Source organism: Alnus glutinosa, chromosome 5, assembly GCF_958979055.1.
Source record: "Alnus glutinosa chromosome 5, dhAlnGlut1.1, whole genome shotgun sequence".
Classification (NCBI taxonomy): Eukaryota; Viridiplantae; Streptophyta; class Magnoliopsida; order Fagales; family Betulaceae; genus Alnus; species Alnus glutinosa.
This window is the reverse complement of record NC_084890.1, coordinates 30879026-30895958: the sequence shown is the minus strand read 5'-3', so window position 1 is coordinate 30895958 and position 16933 is coordinate 30879026. Positions and strand designations below refer to the sequence as shown.

At 35.8% G+C, this 16933-nt stretch overlaps 1 protein-coding gene and 1 non-coding gene across 2 annotated transcripts; one reads left to right on the top strand and one right to left on the bottom strand.

Moving 5' to 3' along the window:
* Window positions 1-1815: 1815 nt before the first annotated feature.
* LOC133869255 (uncharacterized) lies at window positions 1816-6010 on the bottom strand. The gene is made up of 5 exons (XM_062306209.1): window positions 5803-6010; window positions 4681-4818; window positions 4387-4581; window positions 2198-2280; window positions 1816-1866 (listed from the first exon to the last, which is right to left on the bottom strand). Exons 2-5 carry the CDS (start codon window positions 4784-4786, stop codon window positions 1816-1818), a joined length of 435 nt encoding a protein of 144 aa, XP_062162193.1. The 5' UTR covers window positions 4787-4818; window positions 5803-6010.
* A 6091-nt stretch (window positions 6011-12101) lies between these two features.
* LOC133869965 (small nucleolar RNA R71) lies at window positions 12102-12207 on the top strand. Its single transcript, XR_009900593.1, has one exon. It is a non-coding gene; the product is annotated as a small nucleolar RNA R71 (small nucleolar RNA).
* Window positions 12208-16933: the final 4726 nt, after the last annotated feature.

Here is a 16933-nt window from a genome sequence, read left to right as displayed (position 1 = left end):
CTTATTTCATTTTATCTTGTAGGTTGCTGTTTTGGAGGTGGTACTTAAGGGGATTGCATCATCTAGTCGTTTAAGTTTTGAAGATTGCATGCTTATTTGCCTCTTTTGTTACATTGACTCCTAAAGCGAAATTAATAGTGTAATGTTTTGTAGGAAAGTTCTACTTCGATGTGGGATGCATTGTTTTCATACCTCCCTGTTTTGATGTTTCTACTGATCCCACCTCGGAGGCAACTATAAATGACGTAGGTCATGAAATCTTTCACTGGATCAACAATTTTGAAGCTATTTGAGAGCTGCCTTTAATATTTTTGGCATTATCTTATATGGCAGATAGGGAGAGACTATTGAAGTTAAGAACTGGGCATGTAGTTTTCGAGCAAACAGCTACATGTATATACCATCTTAGCTATATACGAAATATGTTATTTTGATTAATTGTACCTAGTCAATTTTGGCTTCTTTTATTTTACATCCCGTGAAGAGTTGAGTTCCACATATTTGCAATGGCTTGGATTAGAAGATTGTTTCTGATAATGAGGCATTTGCTAGCTGTTAGATCCGTGTGTTAATGAAACTGTAATTTTCTTTTGGTGGATTTCATAGCATATTTGAGCTTTGAAATCTTATACAAGTGTTATTGAAGTTCTCATGACACAGCACCAGTAATCAATTCGCAATGGACCAATAGAAAAAAGCAAAGAAGTGATATTGGCATCACACGATTCACACCAGAAGCAGAACTGGTGGCAGAGCAATCACAAATCAAGAAACTGCAGAATGCAAATTTCATAACAAGATAATTGGTGCGCTACATCTTTAAATAAAGATCCACTTATTGAAATACATAAGAAAACTACTACTAATATAATTGACAAATACATCCACACATTCCCTGTTCACACACCATTTCAGCAAAACTCTTTTTAATGATCAAACATTGCTACTTGTCGGTCTAGAAAGGGGATCCATCCTAGCTTTCTTTTGAGAAAAAATAATGCTATGTATCTCACTACTATATAATTGTATACTACAACAAATTATCCAACAGGGACCAATGTCTTCCTGGAACAAAAAGTAAAGAGAATGCCATTTAACAATGAAACTCCATTTAACATGGCCATGATATGACTATTTAACAATGAACCTATATCCTCTCCAAGTAGTTTTGACACGTACCCAATAAAAAACTGCTTTCAAATGTAAATGAAACTCCAATATCAACATTCTGTTATTAGCATAATCATAAGTGATGTGAAGATAAAAATAAATGAAAAGCAGCAAAGCCTTCCAAGCAACTTGGGAAGAATTTCTGCCTTCAATTCATACACCAGAGCTCAAAAAATTTATATATCTAAATGCCAATCAAAATGTACATCAAATATACATTAAATATAATAACTTCAATGACAACCAAAATGTACATCAAATACCATTTCACATTCACAAAACTTACATGATAGTACTATTCCACAATTACAAAAATTACATGACCATGATAGGACTATTTCACAATCACAAAGTACAAATATAATAACTTTCGGACTATTTCATAAGTCAATCAGAGGCCATGAGCATGGAATTGATGATATTCATTAAAAAAACAGATACTTGAGAGCTCATCACTTTTAATTGTAGGCAAGGTACATTGATGGTTGAGTATAACATAGACTTGAAATAAGATGGGCTTCCCATGCGCTGCAAACCCGGGTTGGTTGGAATCATGGCATTGGCCACAACTGTCATCCAAGCAAGCTTTTGGAGTAAGTTGTTATTGATATCACAAGCTAATTGCCATAAAAGAGTTAACAGTACTCATTGGCTCAAAGGGAGAGGAATTACAAACAATATCCATCGTAGATCAACCTGAAAATAAAGTATAAACATAAACTTTCAATAAATAACATTTTATAAACTTTCACCAATAACAATCTATAACAAATTCACTTATGAGCATAGCCATGACACAATGGACGCATCACATCTTTGTAGGGCTACATTGAAAGCCTTTTCAAAATTGTGTTCACATGACAATTTCGATAACTCATTTGTAGGGTCAACTGACACCCCAACCTAATACACACAAAAGACAACCCAAGGCTTGAAAGGAATTAAAAAAGAAAAAAAAAAGAAAAGAAAAAAAAGAAAAAGAAAGAAAGACAAGAAACCAAGTAAATCGTCATATTTATGTATATACCTGAGTACAAATTATACAATCGTGTTGATCATCAATTCCAGAAGGCAATAGATGTTGACTTGTGTTTGCTTGATCTTGCCTTGCTTTTGAGGTTTACAATTAAAAAACGATTAGGTAAATGTGTTTCCAACAAAATGCAAGAAAAACATATGACAGACATGCTAATGTGTTTCTATCCTATTTTTTTCCCGCTCTTTGGTTTGGCATTGTTGTCACTTGCAGCCTTCTTTTTTCGTTGTGACTTCTTCCCCTCTTTTTCGACAGTGGGCACCATTCTTGTTGACTTTGATCTTCCTTTACATTTAACCTTAATTGGACTAAGCACAATATTACTTTGCATCGCCAAACTATCATTACTTTGAACGAATTCATTACAAGTAGAAGATACGACTGCAACTGAAATGTGTTGGGAATGGTGAATGGGCTCAAGCATTATTTCAATGAATTCTTCCTTCATTGTATCAATATTTTTCATCACCTTCTTGTATCTGTCCACACTTTCTCATGCGAGTAATGCTAGTTCATAAAAATTCTTACATATGCTATCATATCTTTCATCATCAGGGTCACCACCAAAAGCATAAGCTCTACTCTTAACCAAAGTGTATTCTCGCTTTATATCCTTCATCCATCTCGTAAGATAATATCTTGGTGGCAACATTGTAACTTTCTTAAACAGTAGCACAGAAATGGCATGGCTACACAAGATGTCTCTTGTTTCAAACAATGCACAAGTGCACTTCACATCTACTTCTTCTTCATTGTAACAAACACAATATGGTACTTCTTTCATATTTCTATTAACAACACTCAGTTCAATCACTTGATAAATAGAAATTGCACCTTCACTTCGAATATAAGAGTTATTACAAGACAAAACTTTTCCAAACTCCTCCTGAACTTCTTTGAACTTTGCATTGGTGTACACATCTTGAAACCTCTCTTCTAAAAGATAGAGGGTTAAACATGGAATCATACGATGAAAAGAATCGAAATTAAAACTTGTCTCTTTCTCAACCATTCGATCTCCTCAAACCATTATCAAATTGATCAACAAATTCCTTTAGTGTGGTCTGTGAGTACACATAACCATCAAAAAATGAATTTATACTTTCACTTCGCTGCGTAGTACTCATTTCTGCCCAAAATGTATCTTTCAAATATGTCAGCACCCAAAAAGTCCGCTCACTATATAACCCACACAGCCATGCATTATCCTCAAGTTGATATGTTTCAAGTACAAATTTTCAATTTTCCTCGAATTCTTCACATGTTTGAGAACCATAAACACATGTATTTAGAGCACTCTTAATGCCCTTGTATTGAGCATGTGCTTCAAAATTTTCTAGTAGTTTTCTCATAATATGCCACAAATAATATCTATGTCGAGTTATCTCTGGAAAAACTACTTCAATTGCATTTTGCATAACTCTATCCTGATCTGTTATAATTCCACTTGGAGCTTTGTTATTCATGCAACCTAACCAAGCATTAAACAACCAAACAAATGTGTTTGTATCCTCGTTTGATATTAATTCTGCCCCCAAAAGTATTGACTGACCATGATGATTCACACCTACGAACGGAGCAAATAGCATGTCATATCTATTAGTCAAGTACGTAGTGTCAAATGTAATGACATCCCCAAAGAATTCATATGCTTCCCTACTTCGTGCGTTAGCCCAAAACACATTTCGCAACCTACAATCATCACCCATGTCCATCACATAGTAGAAGCCATTATTCTGCTTTTGCATTCTGCTGAAATAATCGCAAAGGGCTCAAGCACCTCCTTTGCCAAGCAGAAGCTCTCTTGCCCTGTCAATAAAATTCCGACAATCTTTCTCTCCAAATGGAAGATTCTCAAACCCTCCCCTTTCAACAACTAAAGAGTTAAAATTCTTATTCGTACGTACACCGGCTATATCATTTAACTATAGCCTTCTCTTCGCAGTAGCATCTATATTCTTATTACATCTAAAGAACCTTGCTTTTCCTGGGCTTAAGTCATGGTTATGCTGAAGCACAACATTACTCAAACACCACATTCCATTGGCACATAACATTGCACAAACCCTAGCTTTACACTGTTCTAATTATTTTTGGAATAGCCTTTTTAGCATCACTTTTATTTTTTCTTTGTTTGCCTTCACGAATACATGCAAGAATTATGTAAACGTCACGATTACCTTTCTTTTTGATGCCTCTTCTTATTACAGCAAAACCAATTTGCTTTGCATACTTCCTATAGTAGGAGACAACTTCTTCCAACGAACTAAACGTACTTCCACTCTTAGGTTCTTCAACTTTACCATTCCCATCTATTATTTCGTATAGTGAGCCATTGTCTTCTTTATCATCAAACTCCTCTTCATCATCCAACTCTAAATTACATAAAAAAAAATAAAAAAAAAAATAAAATAAAATAATACTAAGTTTAGAGCTATAATTGGTGGGTCAAAGAAAAATAATTCGAAGCTAACCAATTTTAGGGTCGTCTTCGTCAGTTGATGCATCGTCACTTGAAATATGTATCCGTAAAGATTCAATTTCACCCTCATTCTCCAAGTGTGAGCTTGAAATGTCCATTTAGAAGAACAAAAGGTAGCCACAATGAGCAACTGAAAAGGCAAACAAATTTCACAAGTCACAACAAAAAAAAAAAAAAAAAAAAAACCATTTTAGTATACAAATGAACAAAAGGCAGTTTAAATGACAATTTGACATTTTAAAGAAATCTGATGGCTTTAATTTCAAATTTGGAGTCACAAGTGAAGCGATGGACTATTATTATTAATTGCTTAGGAAGGGAAAAGACAGTCTCTGTTTACCGACATTAGACTCTAACAATTGATTTGGTAACATGGTATTCGAAGACTGAGATTAGAAATGTTCAAGTTCGTGAAGTATATAACATGAACAAGAATGAAGATGGAACCTTTAGAATATCCTTCATCTGTCTTTAAGGTGGTAAAAAACATGTTGAGCCAAAAACTTTTGTTGATATGTAAGCTATTTGTCAGAAACTAGACAATGCAGGGGCCTTAGGGAGGCCGATTTTTTTTTTTTTTGTTTCTCCAAAGAGATTGATTATTATTTACTGTACTCTGCATAAGTAATCCATGATGGACACTTTTCCTCTTTGGAGGCCAAAACTACACTCAATGACTTAATATATGCAAGTGCTTCCTTGACACATTTTACCCGAAGAAAGTAACCAAGGGATGCCAAAACTACAGTCATCAAAACCCAACGCCAAAATCCCTCTAAATTTCGGCCAAATCTATATATTTTTTTTAATCAAACCGAATCACAACCCAGCAACAACATACCCAAAAAGTAATGCAATGATATTTTTCATTTTCCTACCACCATATGTAGAAGAAAACCAGAAACCCAAAAGCAAAAATATACAAGCAAATCATCAAACACATCAGCTACAGAAACAAACATGTAAAACAACCACCACAAATCCAAAAGCCAAACAGGAGAAATAATAGCCAATCAGAAAGTCTAAATGGAAAAATTGTTTGCTAGAGGGAATCAAAATATATTCCAAAGGAGAAAAAAAAAAAAAAAAAAATCTAGATCAAAAGTGGGTTTACCAGAAAAATGTGGTGTCCGCCGGAGACAGATTCTGCCGCCAAATCTGCAGGAGACAGAACGCCGGTGAAGGATGGCCCGGAGGAAGGTGGCTGACCGCCAAGAGAGAACAAACAGCGAGACAGCCGGTGGACGACCGAAGAGCGAGCGCAAGGAAGAGAGACAGCTGTTAAGTGGCGGTTTCCGGCGAGCGTACGGAAGTTCCAGAGAGAGAGAGAGAGGAGGTAGGGGAGGGAGGACTGAATTTTGGGGGAATGGCTTCTTCTGGAAGACGCTATTAGTTTTTTTTTTTTTTTTTTTTTTTTATATAAAAACTTGTAATTAGCATGCAGTTTTTTAAGAATAAAAAATTCAGTCCACGTCAGCTGAGGAGATCCCGGGAGAACCCGGGGATGCGCTGTAGCATTGCTCTTTAGAGACTTCCTGAGCATATATATATTACAGGACACTCCAGCTTTGGGCAAGGCTGCTTTGCCTTTCGCAACACCTATTTTTTCTTACGTTCTCAAAATCTTTTCCTCTAACCGAAACAGTACTATACCACAACCACAAAGAATTCATCTTTGAGTCTAGGACCTTTATGAGAAGTGAGAGATTCTTAAACGTAACAAAAGAATAATAAATTTCTTCATTTTTTGTTTTCTTTCTATTGGGGTGTGGAGGTTACCTGAAGGTTGAGAACAGAGGAGATATGGATAGAACAACGTATATTCCATTGTTCTTCAGAGAGAGAGAGAGTTCTGGTATTGCTTGAGAATTAACTTTCTTCTTCTTCTTCTTGCTGATATTTGAAGTGGAGGAGTAAATATAGACCACACTCGCTAATAGTCACTTTTGACTGTTAATTCCAAAATCAGCTGTGCACCGTATACTGTATAGCGTGAACCGCTTCATATCACATAAATACATGCTCCAATAAGTGCAAAGTGAGATTTAACATAGACTTATGAAGTTTCAATTTTTCTCAAAGTTTGTGTACCCCAAAATTCATAGGAATTTTTTCAGATGAAAACAATCAAGGCTTAAATTAAAATGTGATTTTTTTTTTTTTTTGTGTGTGTGGACTGTGCAATGCTCGACTCCCTTAAGCTTTCTAATTGACCTATGTAGCGAGTGTTGGGCCAGTGACTCCCAAACCAGATGGTTTTAGAACACTAGATGTAGAAACATCCCTAAAGACTTAATTACTCAAGTCAAAAAGACTACGAAGCCAAACTAGCCATACTATCAATCAAATTTAAATTCCGCATATTTTTACGCAAACACTCAATGCTTAGTGAGGCAAAAGGCCCGGTTACTCAATGAGAACTCAAACTGATGTTTTTTTTTTAAAAAAAAAAAAAAATTATTTTTTATTAAACAACCAAGGTTTTATCAACAAATCATCCTACAAATCTTATAATACACGTACATTCCTTAATTTAAATTTCATACCCCACAGAACTAATGCAAATGTGCTTGTGAATTTCAATTAAAACAAGTGAGGTCTCTCTAATCCAGCAGATGAGTCAACAGATTCAAATTTCTAATGATATGCAACGTTCAGGATGTTAAGCAAACTAATTATATGCAAACCAGAGTAAGATATAATCACGCTCAATCAACAACATAGCATTTTTTCATTATTATTTGTCACACAAAAGCAATAAAAATAACAACAAAAATAACATCCAGAAATGTCTACCCCACCCCCAAACTAAAATGACATATTGTCCCCAATGTGTCTAGAAATACAATACCGAATGGGCGATGTAAGTCGGGTGTACCGTAGAAGAACTTTCCCCCAAACTTGAATGGCAGACACTGCTCCTGAAAGACAAGACAAAACAAACAAACAAGATCAAGTGATAAGTAAAAGAATGAGGTTTGCCTCCCACAAGGGCTAAGTTTTCAGTCTTCAACAAGACTTAGCTTCCCACAAAAGACGACAATCACTCCAAGTAACCAGAATCTTCCAACAGGGTCGTCTCAAACACTCATGCCACACCAAGTACTCTACCATTGGATCAATGAATGGGCGTGAAAAATAAGCCTTCCTCGTGGCAGTATACACTTTGCAGTAGTCTATCCATGCTCTCCATCTTGACTGAATATGAGTTGGCACAAACTCGTCATCCTTGTTCTTTACTACTGTCAAACCAGCCCGCTTAGGCACGTCATGAATCGGGCTCACCCACTTTCTATCATCAATAGTCCAACCGTTAGCTTCCTTGTGCTTTCTTAAAACATCTGGTAACTTTTCCTCTGGAGCATCAAGCAAATCCAAAGCTCTACTGGTGTGCTGTCGCAGGCAACCAAAAATAAAACCTTTACTCCTGAAAATATATGTTGTAGTGCAAGCAAGGGTCGATTCCACAGAGAGTATTTAGCCTAGTTTTATGCTACGTGAACAAGGATGAGGGGTTTGAGTATAACGAAAATAATTTTAAAAAGAACAACTAAGGAACAATTCAAATCAAAGTATAAATCAAAAGAACAAACATTGGTCTAAGTCAACATCCACCATCGGAATTTTACAACTGATCATCGATGCAAGTATATATATCAATTCATACTTTGAATATTCACCGTTGGAACTATTTTCTTATCTCTCCTTAGTCGTAGTTAATTAGAAGACAAGCACTCTAATTAACCCTAACTACTAAACAACCCAAGACAAGTGTTAAAGGTTTAATCTAGTAGCAGCCATAAGAATTAGAGAGATCGACAAAGCGAAACAATACAAGCACAAGCGGTTGCATTTAATTTCGTCGGGCGTTCTTCCTAAGATTTAATAATTTTTGACGCAGCAAATCATTAAATCTTAGTCGCTTCATAAATTAGAGAGATCAAACAATTACGGATTTGATATCTAACCCAGCAGTAAATTGCAACGAATAATAAACTAGTAGGCCTCCTAGTAATTAAACGAGACAATCATGAAAATAGACACATAAGAATATTCGATACTCAAAGCATAAATTAAATAATAAAAACAAATTAGATCTCACAGTTTTATTGATTTCGAGGCTTCTGTTTCCTTCGACCAATTATGAAAGTTTAGCCATGTAGGGCCATAATTAAAACTAAAAGGAGAAGTTAGAGAAGAGGGAAGAGAATGATGATTTTCTAGTCTGATGATTCTCCCACTTTATACATATTCATCCCCATATTAGAAGCCTACAAAATCTCCTAAAAATATGTTAAACCTTATCTCCTAAAGATATTCTAAATCTTATCTCTTATCTTCTAGAGATATTATAAAGTTTATCTCTTATCTTCTAAAGATATTCTAATGCTTACCCTAAAATAACAATATCCAAATCTGACTAATTAAGGAAAATATTAAAAATAAATTAATGTCCTAATATAATTAGGAATGTGGTATTTTCAACTAGACTTTCGTGCACAAGATCTGAAAACTTCCGCAAATAGACCGCTTATTAGAATGTCAACTTCAAGCCCGATTTGTACCTTGATTCAATCAATATCTCTCAAAACGCAAAACATGAAAGTTGTACTTTTTCTTGGTCTTTCATAGCATCTTGAATCATCTCAATCGGAGCTCGGAAGAGAGAGTTATGCTCAGATTACAAAATTATGTCGAAACTGTCCAAAATTGCGCAATTAGCTTTGTTTTGCATTTAACGCCTCTATTTGCATCCTAAATCAAAATAAAGAATAATGAGTACATTTAGGTACCAAATAAGGATAAAAGACTAAACATTAAGGGTAAAAAATATGACATTTTGAATTCTCATCAAATTCCCCCACACTTAACTTTTGCTCGTCCTCGCGCAAAACTCAAATTCATCTTCCCAATTAAAAACACTAAGGTTGCAACGCCATTAACAAAGAACAACCAAGCTCTTCAAAAATCATAACATATAATGAACAAACATTCTTAAACAACTTACAATTACTTAGTAAGCATTTTCACTCGAAGATGGAGTAAACTAAAAATGTAGACCCTCATAGAAATAAACACTCAACTCTCATGTGTTAGAAGGGAATGTGTTTCGCTCAAATTCATTCCAATGGAAATGATCTACCATTGGCTTGCATATCTTCTCATTCTCCACTAGTAGAGTCACATGCATAACACGAATCATAAGGACTTTTCAAGGGTTGTAACAAGGTTTAGGATCAAGGTGAAAAATATTTGGGAGTATAGCTCAAAAGCCATTGAAACTAGTGGAGCAAAAATCAATCAACTTAAGCTCGAATATATAAGATATGTAAACCAATCACTCCATTTACCAGCTTCTTCAATTTGTATATATCACGTATAAACAAACCCCTTTATTGGAATTTTAGGAGGAATTACGAACATGGACAGTTTGTAATATCAAAAGCAATTTCCTCCATCACTTCAATTCTTCCTCTTCTTCTTCTTTCTTTCTTTTTTTCTTTTTTTTTTTCAAAATTACCTCAACCATGGATCTCACGAATTGAGAATGAGAACATGTTCCATTTCACCAGTCATAGCCATACCACAAATCCAGACACCCTCACACTTATTTCTTGCACACCTATACATATCATAATGATGAACAATGCTCCACTAGCTTTACGGCATGGGTAAATGCATTGTTTTTTGGGTTTAAAGCTTGTGTTGTGGGTTCACAATAAACGATAAAGCTCAAAGGGGTTCAGCAGAAGGAAAAATTAATTACAAGGTAGGCAATTTGGCTTTATGTAGCTTATAACAAAGAGAGCCTTAATCATATTCATACATGCATGTGTCAATATGACCTCGAAGAGAATCAAGGCAAGTTCTAGAGAAACAAATCCATGGAATAATATCTCACATGAAAGAAAATAGTGAGACTGATATGGATGTGTCAGTCTGAAGGCTCAAAATCTCACTGGCTTTTGTCTACCAAATTTCGTCATTACCATTCTCAAGGAAAATAACCAAACTAATTAATTTTAAGTCGGAAGATTACTTATTCAATTAGGTTATGAATTTTTCAAGCTTAATTGAATCTTTCTCATGACATACACAACCTAAATCATTGAAAACCACAAAAAAAAAAAAAAGAAAAAAAAAAGCAAAACTCTTTTTTTTTTTTTGAAAGAAAACAAATTAAAATACAACCTAAATCCCCTCCCCCACACTTAAAACTTACATTGTCCCCAATGTAAGGTGAAATGCAAAGAAAAGGCAAAAATAACCAAAATATAAATGTGAGAATAAGAAAACAAACTCCCCTTGGGTTGCCTCCCAAGCAGCGCCTTTGTTTATTGTCGTTGGCTCTACTCAAGGCTTTCTTCTTCAATAGTATAAATTGGATCCTCAAGGTCCAATTTTCCAACATTCTCTACTTGGAAACCTTTATAGAAAATCTTAAGTCTATGGCCATTCACCTTGAACACTTTGGAAGTTGCTAAACTTTGAATTTCAACTGCACTATGAGGAAAAACATTAGTAACAACAAAAGGTCCAATCCAACGAGAACGCAACTTACCCGGAAACAAACGAAGCCGTGATTGGTATAGAAGGACTTTTTGTCCAACTTTAAACTCCTTCCTAGATATCATCTTGTCATGAAAAGCCTTCGTCTTTTCCTTGTAAATCCTTGCACTCTCATAGGCATTCTTCACTTCATTGATGGATTGGCTTGTAAGTTGCATGAAGGCCTTGAGAGCGTCCTCTAACGTGGACTGTGAAGAAGAGGCTTGGGCTTGAGTAGGGGGTTGGTATGCTGGTGCTGGCGGCGCTTGGCGACTATAATGATGAATAGGATGATGAAATCTGGGGGGGTATTGATTATGGGCTTGATGAGAGGCTCCCCCTTGACTCATTGGTTGGTTCTGCTTCCAGGAAAAATTAGGATGGTTTTACCACCCTGGATTGTAAGTATCAAAGAAGGGTCCATTCGATTGCTTCCGAAAGACATTGAAAGCATTAACCTGTTCCATTGATGACTCGACAAAGGTTGGCAAAGAAGGGCAAGCCTGTGTTGAGTGAATGGGGCTAGCACAGATGGAACAACAATCCACGTGGAATAGGTTCACAGTGTTGATGAATTTCCCAATGACGAGAGCATCGATCTTCTTAGTGAGGGCATCTAACTTCATCTTTAGCTCCATATCTTCCTTCACCTCGTAGATGCCTCCCTTCTTTTGGATGCGAGCAGATTTGTCCCGACAGCTCGAGAAATCCCACTACTGGGAATTGTCGGACAATTGATCTAACGTCCGATAGGCTTCTTCTCCAGTCAAATTCAGAAATGCGCCTCCATTCATTGACTCGATCATGATGCGGTTGGATTGAGTCAATCCTTGATAAAAGAATTGCACGAGTCTCCATTCCTCGTATCCATGTGGAGGGCATTTGATCAACATATCTTTAAATCTTTCCCAACTTTCAAAAAATTTCTCATCCTCCTCCTGTGAAAAAGAACTTATTTCCTTTCTACATTCGTTCACCTTGGACATTGGGAAAAATTTGTTGTAAAACTTGGTTAGCAAGTTATCCCAAGAAATGATAGACCCATGCATATTTGAATCCGCCATGCCTTGGCTCTATCGTGAAGAGAGAATGGAAAGAGTCTAAGATGCACAGATTCCTCATAAAAGTTCTGAAATTTGAAAGTAGCACAGATATCTTTGAACTTTTTCACATGGCTATAAGGATTTTCAAGGTCCAAGCCATGGAATGAGGCAAGAGTTGGATGACATGCGGCTTCAGATCGAAGTGGGTGGCATTAGTGGGAGGCAATACTATACATGACGTAGAGTTTGTCGCAATAGGTGTGAATAAATCCTTGAGTGATCTAGTGTAGTCCACATTCTTCGCTCTTGACTGCTTGGGCTGCTCCACATTTACATTGGGATTTCCTGCCATGTTGTCTCCCATCTCAGAAGTTGTTCTCTGCTCAACAGGTGTTTTGTGCTTTTTCCTAAACACCCTATCTATATCGGGATCTAAGGGTAACAATTCTAAGTTTAAGGATCTCCGACCAAGCATACACAGATTTCCAAACAAAATTTAACCACAAAACAAACAAAATAAAAAATAAACAAGATAGAGAAAAGAAATTGCAAGAAGGGTAAACAAAACTCTCCAAGGTGCAATCTAGGTTAGTTCTCAGGAAGGTGAGGGGGGTCACACCAGACACACTTAAATCCCAAGACCTTCCTAGCCAAAATTTCCCTCGATATTGCCCCTTAGATAGCTCTATAGACCCACACTAGCAAAGTCTTTTCTTTTCTCTTATTATTATTTTTTATTATTTTTATATTTTTTATATATACATATATTTTTCTTGAAGATTAAGAGAAAAATAGCACAAACAAATCAAATAAGAAAAAAAAAATTAAGACTAACACAAATGCATACAACCAAACAAAGACACTGAAAAGGCAAGAATTGAAACTTACAGGTTTGGACTAAATTTTTTTATTTTTTTTTAATTTTTTGGCAAAAATTTTCTGCTACTGAACTTCTCCAGGTAACGCTTCCTGTGTTGGTTTGATCGATCAACTTTGACGGTCGCTCGATTGACTTCGCAAAATTCTGCACAACCTGAAACAACCACAGAACATAAACCCTTGCTCTTTTCTTTTCTTTTCTTTTCTTTTCTTTTTTTTAAAAAAAATCTAGTAGAAAAACAAAATTAAAATAAACAAAACTTGATGTGCAAATTTATTTAACTCGCAAGCGCACAAATCGTATGTAGCATAGTACATGCAAATGCGAGGTCGAATCCGCAGGGAAGTGTGTGTGAAGAATAAAATCAATTTCTATTTAAATTAACTATTTTAACCTAGAGCCAAATATTTGAAAGATTTGTCAAGCAAAATAATAAACAAAAATAAAACTGAATAAAAACAATTTATAAAAACACTAAGGTATCAGAATTTCATCAAATCAAATCAAACACCATACTTTTGCATTTTATTCATAAATTCAATCTAAAGAATATGATTCAATAAATCGATATGGAATTTGAATATATATATATATATATATATATATATATATAAGAACATGAAATTTATGAATATCATGACAAGAGCATAGGTGTTATCATTGATAAGGTGTCATCCTCAACCTTAGTTGATGATTTTAGCCTCTTCATGACTAGAAACACCAACAACTCTTGAAATGAAATCATAATAAAAGCGAAGAAGAAAAAGATGAACAAAAATTTAATAAAAGAAAACAATAAATTTAAACAATGGGGAAGAAAGAAAGAACGAAAATTAAATAACAATAACCAAAGAGTAAACAACAAAAACAATTGAAAAGAAAGAAGAACAACTGAAGATTAAATAACTTTAAATTAAAATAACAATAAACAAAGAATAACAACAAAAACAATTGAAAAGAAAGAAGAACAACTGAAGATTAAATAACTTTAAGGGGTAATTACCTTTTTCCCCCATGAATTACCAACTTTTGCACAAATCCCCCATGACCTACCAACCCGACTAAAATAGAGCATTCAACTACCAAAGTTACACGTTTTCCCCCATTCCATCAGTCAAAGGGGTTAAATCCAACGGTCAACCTATCACGTGACCATCACATGCATTTTTATTATAATTTTTTCCTCTTTTGCCCTCATCTTCCTCAGTCCTCTCACTCTCTTTGTTTCTTCGTTTGCGCGCTCTCTCTCTCTCTCTCTCATCAGATTTTTCGCCAAAGAATAAGAAGAATTCGAAGAAAATCCCTACAAAATTTTAAAAGATAATCAGATTTAAACACTTGACAACAAACAACCTCAGGAAAAATATTATGGAAAACTCATTTCCACAAGCACACGTAAAGCTTCTCCATCAAACGTTTAGTCTTTGCAACTCATTTCTGCTTACACATAAAGCTTCTCCATCAAACGTTTAGTCTCTGCAACTCATTTCCACTTACAAGACTGATAATCCAAAACCCTTCATCGATGAGAGGGTGAGCTGGTTCGGACCATCTTTAACGTTTTCGGTGAACCGACCGTGTTCTCCGCCGACCCAGAATGACCTGAATGAAGCTTTAAGTGTAGTTTCAGGATACATATTGGTTTAAGATTGCAATGATCATTGATTCAAACTTACAACCGCAGCACTGTTTGAGGAAAAACTATGAAAGAAAGTGCTACAGGAGGGACATCATAGGAAATTTCCACAGTTAACAAGTATTTGTAAAAGTCCATGGGCCTTACTCACTCTCAAAAGACGCCTTAAGAGAGGAAGGGTGTCCATGGCTTATAAAGTCTACAAGACAAGGATCTCTTAACAATGTGGGAAACTTTAACACGCCCCCTCACGTGTGGCATCTTTGGCCAAACACGTGTTCAACAACGGGAGGGAAAGGCCCATCATTGTCAAAGGAACTTGCTCTGATACCATGTAAAAGTCCATGGGCCTTATTCACTCTCAAAAGAAGCCTTAAAAGATGAGGGGTGTCCATGGCTTATAAAGTCTACAAGACAAAGATCTCTTAACAATGTGGAACACTTTAACAGTATTACCATTCCAGTAGTAGACTTAGAAGACAGAAAAGTGCGGTGCTTCGTGCGTGACAAACCGAAATCATAGACCTGCAGAGAGAAACAAGATATTAAAAAACAAGAATCAATTGACTTCTCTCATCAAACAATATGTCAGTCCCTCTATTTAATAAATGAAACAATAAGCATAGTCATGGAGTTTTGCTCTTTGAGTGCCAGAACTTGGTTTGAGCAGAGCTTAACAATTCATTTTTTTAATCAACAAGGAGAATAACCCAGTTTTTTAGCCAAGTTGTGGTTTATCCACCGAAAATCACCAGATTGGGATACATACGACAGACACCAAACAAGAAAATAGCAACTAGACGAACTGAATACCAAAACAGGGGCAAACAGAGCAACCTGAAAACACTGCCATTTTAGCATCAATTGGCTCCGAACGAGAATGTTAATATTGTATTTTCCTGAATCTTTATTAACAACTGATAAAATTTTTGATGTTTTTATATATATGAGGTTTTACGTGAATGCTATGATTTTTAAGCAAAGGATGATCAAAGATCGACTATTTATAGATATCAATGCAGTCAAAGTATTATTCAACAGATGACAGTTGTCCAGCTACAGCAACAAGCTACAGCCACGTACACAACAACAAGCCACCTGGCAATTCTCCCTCTTAATTTAAAGCTACACGGTTGATGGTGGCCATGGCCCATGGCCATGTGGCATGTCTGAGATGGCTGTTGAGGATTCTCTTGAGCCAACTCTAAGTGGTGTCATAAACTCTGATCTTCTCCCTTCTTACCCGCATGCAATCAAACAAAGAGACATGCGAAAAATCCATGGGGCTGACCACCTAGTCCATTTGAAAAATCAGCACCATCAAAATCTCGATCTCAACCAGTAGCTTAGCTTCAAAAAGTGTCTTAATTTGTTGATGGATAACTACTTTGTGTAATAGACAAGAGAAATAACACAAGGCTCTGGTCTAGCTAGATGGCCGGCAACCTTTTGTTCATACGTATATAGAGAGCTTTCGTCTCAAGTTTTCTTCCGTCCACCTAATAAGTAAAAATGACATGGTAAAAAGAGATTGTGAATCGACGTTGGTTTTGCAAAAAAAAAATGGAGAGTAATGAGAGCGATGGGAAGAGCACCGTGAAAACAAGAGGCCAAAGTGACTTTGAGCTTCTCTGCCATTAATTTGTGTAGGTGAAGGATTAAGAAAATGAAGGTGTCGAAGAGTAGAGCTGGTACTTTGAGCTGCTCTACCATTTATATCCATGCATTTACGCAGGTTGGACGGTGGGGATGAGTGGTTGACGAATCCGACAATGGGAGTCAAAAAGGTAAAAGGGGTTAGAGATGGGGTCCACGATTCAAAGTACATGAAGAAATATATAAAATAAAAAATGATAGACTATATATGTGAGGGCAAAATAGGAAGAAAAAAATAATAAAAACGCATGTGACAGTCACGTGATAGGTTGACCGTTAGATTTAACCCCTCTGACTGACGGAAGGGGGGAAAACATGTAATTTTGGTATTTAGATGCTCTATTTTGGTCAAATTGGTAGTTCATGGGGGATTTGTGCAAAAGTTAGTAGTTCATGGGGGGAAAAGGTAATTACCCCTAACTTTAAATTAAATAGCAAGAAAATAAAGATGAATTGAAAATTGAATAAATTTAAATTAAAA